At 35.1% G+C, this 9303-nt stretch overlaps 1 protein-coding gene across 1 annotated transcript; it reads left to right on the top strand.

Annotated features, from left to right (window-relative positions):
- The first annotated feature begins 2353 nt into the window (after nt 1-2353).
- LOC116146232 (ethylene-responsive transcription factor ERF104-like) lies at nt 2354-3331 on the top strand. The gene has a single exon (XM_031431638.1). It carries the CDS (start codon nt 2510-2512, stop codon nt 3314-3316), a length of 807 nt encoding a protein of 268 aa, XP_031287498.1. The 5' UTR covers nt 2354-2509; the 3' UTR covers nt 3317-3331.
- Nucleotides 3332-9303: the final 5972 nt, after the last annotated feature.

Raw genomic sequence — 9303 nt, 5'->3', positions numbered from 1 at the left:
TGGATATGTATTGTTTATATTTATAATTTAATTTAGGAAAAAAAAAAGAAGGGAAAATTGGTTTTCCAAACCGGTTCGGTTTCGGTTCGGGAATTTTTCTGAACCGAAAAACCGATTTGGTTCAAAAAAGCGGTTAAACCGATTCGGTTAACCGCTTTTGAACACCCCTAATTACAGGTAGAGGAGGAAAATCAATCAAAATTCAAGTAATGAAAGAGTGTGTTTGGGAATATAGCATAAATTGAAACCCGTAGCAATATATAAGCTAGGGATATACAAATATAATAATAAAAGTTTTTAAATTGGTCATCCCTGCAATTATTCAGATATGACTCAGTCCATTAGTAAAATAAAAATGACAAGGTGCCACCATTTGTTTGGCTGAAGAGACACAAGATAAGACATGGAATAATAATATTTCAAGACAAAAATCAAACCATCAAACTGAATCTTGCATGTATCAGTCTCTTTTTTTGGGGTGGTTATTCGCCTCTACCCTGGCCTTCTGGACACAGGAACTGCAACTGTTAACCCTTAAATAACTTTTGTAGGACAAACAAATTGACTCCATTATTAATAAATGACAAACCCTCCCAAGAGTGGCTCTTAGGATCGACATGCAACAAAAACACAAATCACGAGTGTTAGTAGAGTTAATTGAAATGCTACCTTCTGTCAGTAGAGTGAGGGGTCTTTGGGATAGTGGATGGCGACGACCTGGTGCGACTATGGTGGCGGCTGAGATTGGAAAATGTGGTGGCCTGTGTTTTCAAAATCGAATGAAAATTTGGGGAGAATTTTTTTGGGTCCCTATTTTAGGGAAATTGAAATTGATTCGATTTGTTTGAGGGAAAGTGGAGATTTCAAAATTTAGGGTATTTTGAAAAAAAAAAATTTAAGATTTAGGAGGAAGTAATGTGGTAGTTTGCTGAGGTGGCTGATGAAATGGCAGTGCCACGTCATGATGTGAGAAACTAATGTAAACGTTGTATTACTGTTTGGGTTTAGTGCTCCAAATTTGCAAAAGTTTGCAATCAAATTCTAGTCAAACTTCAACATTTTCAGGATGTGAGCGAAATTAGAGTGTTTTTGAACACATACATACTAAAAAGAGGAGCAGAGCATCAACAGTTGAATGATCTGTTTTTCACTCATTATAATTTGCATTTGCAAAGTATTTATAAAGCCTTCATCATTTTTCTTATTAATTATTATCTCTTATTTTATTTTCATTGGATGTCTTTATTGGTCATGATTTTAATATTTAATTATGGTCTTTCAGGAGTTGTTACAAGAAAATTACTTTTGATCCTATTGATTATAAAAGTATTGATAAAACTGAATCTTGGATAGTTGATGTAGAAGAGGAGGTTGGTGAACTTAATTATGATAAACTGAAACAATCATTATATGAAAATGATCTATTCTTGTAGATGGTGGTGATCACCCTTCTTATTATGACTCAATAGATGTTTCAGAAGGTTCCAATTTTTTAAGCAATTTAAATTTGGTAGTAGCTAGTTTAAATTCGATTAGTTTAAATGGGAAGATTCAAATTATGATTTTCCTTTTTTGTTAGAATTTTTTGTAGATGTTGTTGATGTTACTAATGATGATGATCATCTGTCAGATGGTGTGTGAATTATGAAGTTCAATTGAGGATGAATTGAAGACCATTGGGTGAAGAGGATCATTTTTTGCTAAAATGTTTATTAATTATTATGTGATTTCTTCATGAATTTTGTTATTTTGATTTGTAATTAGTTGTAGTAGGGATTGTATTGATGTAATGATGTTTGATGATGCTTTGTTAAAGATTTTTTATTCAGGAATTTGTGATTTGGATTCTGGAATTCTAGACTGTAAACAGTTGTTTGGCTGATGTCATTATGCTGGCATCAGCATGATGATGTCACTGATTGAACAAGTTCAATTAGTCAACCCAGGACCTGACTAGTTTGTCGAGTTTTACCCCAAGTTGCTTTTTAAAACATTGCTAAGAACAAACATCATTTTAGGGTTCAGGTAAATAGTTCCAATAATAGTACAAATCAAGAAAATGAGAAGCAATGCTGTTCACGAATATTAATTAGATTTGTATTGAGAAGGTCCGTTCCCTGGTAACAATCAGGAACGACTGCAGTCTTTTTAGTAAATCAACCTTGGCATGTTGCATGGAGATGGCCCGAAGTACCCTAGAGTCACTCACGAAACTGGGAAACACATTATAATGGGCATGGTCCATTGGTCCCCCAAGTCCCCACCAAAATAAGACTTGAAAATTTAATAAAAGAGACAGCGAAACATTATCTTTACAAGCACTTTCGTCCACTTGGAGTGCCGTATCAACAAATGATGCTTTCCAGGATCCAACCCAGAACTTCAATTGAAACTCCTCATCTCTCCTGGAAATTCTTCCCTTTATATACAGTTAAATTCTCTCTCACTCTCTCATCAACCCTCATCTTCCAATTTGAATTCTCACTCACTAGAAATTTCACTCTCTTGAATGGCATCTCCAAATGACGCTTCAACTTTAGAGTTTATCAGCCAGTATCTTCTCAATGACTTCACTAGTTCCATGGAAACCTTCATATCCAACCTCGATTTTTACACTGCTCCTCAAAGCCAGCCTCAACACCCGCAATTTGATATCGACATCTCGGATTACTTGGAACCAAAAGAGCCACTCATCAACCGAAATTATCAGTCAACTCCTCTTAGTCGGAGAAAACCATCTATAAACGTCGCAATACCTCGACCAACAAACATCAAAACAAGCTCCAAAACTGACATTAACCCAGTTATTAAGACAGAAAGAGAATCGAAGGATGAAAAAGAAAATCATTACAGAGGAGTAAGGAGACGATCATGGGGAAAATATGCAGCGGAGATCCGTGACCCCAACCGAAAAGGGATCCGGGTTTGGTTAGGAACCTTTGACACTGCCATTGAAGCTGCAAAAGCTTATGACAAAGCCGCTTTTAGGTTCCGAGGAAGCAAAGCGATCTTGAACTTTCCTCTTGAGATTGAAACCTCTAATATTGAATCAGAATTACCATTGAATTGTGGGAAAAAGAGGAAAAATGAAGAAATGGAGGGTACCAAGAGAAAGATGGTAAAGAAGGAGGAGCCCGAAGAAAAGGTCACGGACACCGTTAAGTTAGGCTTTTCTCCATTGACGTCGTCAAGTTGGACGGGGTTTTGGGAAGCTACTAGTATTGGAGGAGAAGGTGAGGGCATTTATAACATGCCTTTGTTTTCTCCGATATCACCACATCCTTCTATAGGAAACTGCCGGCTCACGGTTATGTAACGGAGGTTTAACAGTGGGGATTGAACTTTGATGACGTGGACATTTTAATTTATGTAGTAGATAGTGATAATAAAATAAGGTGGTGAAGTGTGATCAATTAAATATGATTGGGTGTTAGAGGATAGCATTTGTTAGTGGAATATATTGAATCGTTGATAGAGAATTTAAATACAATTATTTTATTTTTTAAAAGTTATTCCTCTTTACTTTTTAAATACAATTAATTAATTTAAAAAAAAAAGTACTATTTCTTTGGTTTGCATAAAATGAAAAAACAGTATTAAACTGAGATCATATATATGACTATAAATTAGTGTTTGTCATGACTTAAAGTGTGTAAGAATTGGCAATTGTGTTATAATGCCAGGAAAATTTACCGCGCATAAGAATTGGTAAGCAAATAAATTAGTCGCTAATGTGATATTTTTTACAATAAATCAAATTAGTCGCAGAATATTAATTTTAGACACCAAATGCGAGAATAAATGGGCCCCAGAATTTTATTCCTCTTTAGTCGACCGATTAGAATTTAGTTACCAAATGTAGGGTATTTGCAACTATTTTTGCCTAGTTGCAAAAAATATTTTTTCTTGTGTCATTTGATTACAAGTAGTGGTGTTAAAAAAAAATGCAAAAACCAAACTGAACCGAAAAAACGGTTCGGTTATGGTTCGAAAAAATTCAAAAAATCGGATTTCTAATTCGGGAAAAAATAAAAAGCGGTTAACTGAAACCGGTTATATATATATATATATATATATTCAATAAAAAATAATAATATAATATATTATTTATTAAATAAAAAAATAATAATATTTTTAATGTATTGTTAGTAGTGGTCAATGGATATGTATGAATATTTAATTTTTATTTAGATATGTATTGTTTATATTTACAATTTAATTTAAAAAAAAAAGTTTTATAAAAAAGAGAGGAAAACCAGTTCAGTTTCGGTTCGGAAATTTTTCCGAACCTAAAAGCCCATAGAAATATATAAGCTAGGGATATACAAATATAATAATAAAAGTTAATTAAAGGCAACAGCTATCTAGAAAGCAAAAGCAGCTGCAACTGAAAGCACTGCCGAAACCAAACCAGCATTATACTTGGTTGATGAGCTATACTCTAGACTCATAAGTGGGGTTCATCAAATTTTGGGTAGATATTATGGTTGTTTATTGCACCATAAAGTTTGTATTACAAGTCAGTTTCTCTTGTTAAATAATCTTTTTGGGGTCTGGAGCTATTTTTAGAAAACCATTTAAAGAATTTTGTTTTACTCACATGACGTTTTGTCTAAAAGATTTTACTGATGAAAAGGGTTTGGTAGTGCCGATGATGCATGTATGGGAATCTGATAGTATTTGGTCTAAAGAGACAAGTAACCTTCTGCCTGCTTGAGAAATGGATTATTCTGGCGGATGATTTCCATGCTTGACCATATGCTTGTGCTGCAGCCATTGATAAGTTTTCTATTCTTTAAAGTTATAACCGTATCTCGCGTTAAATTCAACTTTTATATTAAATAATAAAGGCTTTTGCTGCTGAACTCCCCGAATAGAAATTTTTTCTCTAGCACTGCTATGCTCCATGTTATTGTTGGTCATTTTCTTATTTCTTGTCTGATGACAAGGAAACATGTCAGGTAGCCATTGAAGTGGAGCGAGAAGAAGATGGAGGTGGCATGGTGGGGGAAACATTTACTGATTATGTAAGTGTGTTGTCTTTGAGAACCCTTTATTATTATTTTTTCTCTGTAAATGGGGAACATAAAAGATTATTTAATATAGAGCAGAGGAAGGAGATGCAAGATTCAAAACATGTAACGTCTGCTCAGTCAGTAGGAAAAGACAACAATGGTGTCGCTTTAAATTCACTTGAAGAGACAACAATGGTGTTACGCCTGGGAAATCAAGGGCTGACGTAGGAATTCACGTGATTTTAGGGGGGGAGGGGGGGTGACCTGCTCCGGTCGGAACGGTAAGCACACGACAGGCCTGCCAATAGCTACGGAGCTCTCACGTGTCCATCTCTCTGCTCCAAATCGCGTGAAATCAGTTTGGAAGATGAAAAATGTGACATAAAGCCGGATTTAATCATGACATTCACACTAACCCATGGATTTAATGATGATTACTTGCACTTACCTCACTATAAAAAGAGGAAGACCCCTTCATTAAGGGGATTCGGCTATTTTTACACTTGGAATTAGCTCTCTCTCTCTCTGATAACTTTGTATTTACTTTTTACCAGTTATTTGTAAGTTAGTCCGCTGTTGCAATCTGACCCACTATATTAATACAAATCAGTGGACGTAGGACTTGTTATCTTAGCATCCGAACCACTTTAAAAAGCTCTCATTGTATTTACTCTATAATCTACCCATAATCACGTGTGTCTCTTAACCAATCAATATTACGCACGTATCGATTAGTTGATGTCAAAAATCACGCATCAACAAATGAAACTCTATTATGTTTGAAGACTTAATGATTAGAAATCTACTTTAGCCTTTTCTTTCTTGTTCATTAACTTATAGTTTTTTTATTTCGCGGTTGAAGATTTTCAGAACCCAGTATTTCAGATAAAATAAATGTTGTTTTTTGTGTTCCGTGCCCTCCAAAACTATAGAACCAGTATTTCACATAAAGTTGATGTTGTTCTTTGTGTTCAGCGCCCACCAAAACTATCTATTGGACCGCCTCATCCTGATCCTATAGTAGAGACATCCTCCTTATCTGCGGTACAGCCGCCAGAGCCCACTTATGATTTACAAATCAAGGACGATTTGGTAAGTTCAAAGGCTTTGTCGTGCTTGCAGATTGAGACATTGGTCTATGCTTGTCAGGTTTCTCTATAAAACACAACTTATGCTCGATAATTCCGAGTCTGCTTCTTCAACTTGTAAGATAATGTTGATTTACATGACAGAGACACCTTCAGCACCTTCCAGATGGTGTTAGGGCAGGTTTCTTTGTTGGAGATGGAGCCGGGGTGGGTAAAGGTCGAACCGTTGCAGGGTTAATATGGGAGAATTGGCACCATGGGAGGACGAAAGCATTGTAAGTTTTAGGTTGCGATCTCTGTGTGCAGATCACTTTATAGAAAAAAGTTCTTTTTTCAATTAGAACACATGCAACGGAATATGGATCATCTTACCGGCAATAGATGTTTAAAATAGGAAAAATAAAAATGATAAAAAAAAAAGCTATAGGTAATCTCCATATCCACGTGGAATGTGGATCATGGAAGCATGAAAACTTTATCTTATTAAATTATTGTCGGTCCTTTTTCTTTGGAGGCTTAATTAATTATACAAGGGAAATCATATTTTATATCTCTTTTTTATAGATTAGTTGAATTCATTGTTTTATGGACAAATTTACCCTTACTTATAAAACCCAATTTTGTTCTACTTATTATTGTTCATCTCTTCAAACACCCCTTCTCTCTACACATAATGTTTACGAAAGGAGTTTCTTTTAATTAAATAGACACATTTTTTTTTATTAGGAATATAACTTGTGAGTAAGTAGAAATAACTCAACAAATGCATTTAAAAGAAAATCCCGAAATAAAAAGAACTGGTAACAGGCCTATCTCGTGTTTCATGGGAAAAAATAGATGTTAGCTTTCACAGCAGCAGACAGAGGTTTGCTGCTCATAGTGTTATACAGGTATTTCTCACTCACACATGCATGTGTGCAGACATATGTGCACACACATACTCTCAGACGCTCAACAGATATATGTTGCATGCAATCTTGTATAAAAATTACAATGCCATGCAAAATTATGATGCTGTGGGTTTCATGATTTATCATTTCTGGTTAAGTATGTAGAATTGATTGGTTGATTTTCAGAGTGTTCGGGTTTATCGTTCAGCAACAGTGGCTGGGTGGTGGTGGCAGTGGAAGGGGCTGGGTGGTTGGAGATGAGATGATGTGAAGGTTGAAGAAGGGAGTGTTATTGAAATAAATTTGAAAGTAAAATGATTATTTTTCTAATTCTATTAATTTAGGGGTATGGTAATATATTCTTATTACTAATTCTATAAATTTGAAACTTATTAATTTATTTGTCAAGGACAGTATAGTAAAAACACCCTTTGCACCTATGTCAGAACCTAAAAATCGCTAACGATATTAGTTAAATGGTGAGAATCTAGAATATATGAAACCAAGGGTGGAAACTTGCCATTTTGCCAAACCTTGGATGGGAACACTGTTTATTCTATTTATTAGGAGTTTAAAGATTTTGGTATTTAATGAAAAATACGCGATTTGGAAATCTCATATGTTTTTGTGGCTTACACACAAGGATATTGTTATCATAACATAAAATGAATTATCCCCTTCAAATGCCAACACAAATCTAAACTAGAAGTAAATTAAGTTAGCAACTATTTTAATCTATAATTTAGGTTATAATTATCAAGAGGGATCTATCAATTGCTAAGCAACGACGAACAAAAATTAATTACAAACAACAAAAAATTGGAAGAAAGTCAAAAGCATGACTTACAACATTTATTTGATTCATCTGGAACATAAGTATGTAAATATTTTCTTATTTATCAAATAGATTGTTTATGTTACTATTACAGCGCGATGAATGTTAAAGTTGGTTTAACCTCAAGGGGCTGGCCTAGTGGTCAAGAAAGTTTGCTCCCTTCATTGGCTTCCTAGGTTTAAACCACCTTGGGGTCACTTACCACATTTGTGGCTTACCTAGAACATTAGGCTTATAGGGTGTTCAATGGGTCTCAGACATTAATTGAGGTGTACATAAGCTAGCCCGGACACCCTAGTTATAAAAAAAAAAAAAAAAAATGTTTAAGTTGGTTTTTGGATGGGCCTCAATCAATTGTAACTAGGCTAAAATGGATTTGCTAATTTGTGGGCTTGAATTGAGTGGAAGAATGAAGGTGGGCTGAGAGTGTGTTTTATTCCACATTCAAATCAATATTATATTTCACTTGGTATTTCGATTCTAAGGAGTAAATGCATTGTTTCCATTCTAATAAATAAGAGAATGTTTCTTCCTAGTGAATATTCACTTAGAGACTTAATAAAATTAGACTTACCATTAGGGTGTTCATATTCATTCTATTTATACTCATAGCATGTTGATTGAAAAGTAAAAAAATGTTGTTATTGAGTGCTACTTTTCCCAATTAGGACAAACTATTCTTTTTATCTTTTATTGGCACAAAGACTTGTAAAGACCTTTTGGATTTTAGCGTAAGATTCTCCAACTAAGAACCAATGTTTTAAAACCCAGCCTAGACCGATCGGTTGAACCGCTTTGATCGAGACATGGTCGATGAGCCGGGCCAATTGAGGCAAAAAATTGGAGGCCTTAACCCACCAGTTTAACCCTGTGGTTGGATTGGTATTATTGTAACAAACTGCCAGTCTAACGGGTTTTTCCAATAAACCGGGTCAATTGAAAAAAAAAAAAAGAAAAAAAAAAACCCTTTTTACTCAAGTTCTAGCGATTTTCACCCATTTTGCGCCATTTCCCTTCGACATTTTGCTATGAAAATCTTCCACCGTGACTCCCATTTGCGCGATTTCATCTCTTTACTGTCAATCTCCTCCTCTTCGTCATCAATTGCAACTCATCTTCACTAGGTACTGTCTTCTCTTCCTCCCATTTGCGCAATCTCCTCTCTTCCCTATCGATCTCCTCCTCTTCGTTGTCAACTGCAGCTCATTTTCGCTAGGTGTCGTCATCTCTTCCTCCCATTTGCGCGATCTCCTCCTCTTCGTCATCAACTATAGCTCATCTTCTCCAGGTACCATCGTCAGAGCTTCCTTTGTGTTCTACTCCCTGTTTACTTTAATTCACTTCTAGTATTCATCTTCTTTTGTTAATCCATCCTTTTGTCATTTCTTTGACTTTGTAATATTTTTCAGCCCAATTTTTGCTTTATAACTGAAGGTTCATATTTGACTGTGGTCTAGTTTTTTGAAGTGGGGTGT

The sequence above is a fragment of the Pistacia vera genome, unplaced genomic scaffold (assembly GCF_008641045.1).
Source record: "Pistacia vera cultivar Batoury unplaced genomic scaffold, PisVer_v2 Contig474, whole genome shotgun sequence".
Taxonomy (NCBI): domain Eukaryota; kingdom Viridiplantae; phylum Streptophyta; class Magnoliopsida; order Sapindales; family Anacardiaceae; genus Pistacia; species Pistacia vera.
This window is presented reverse-complemented; position numbering and strand designations above follow the sequence as displayed.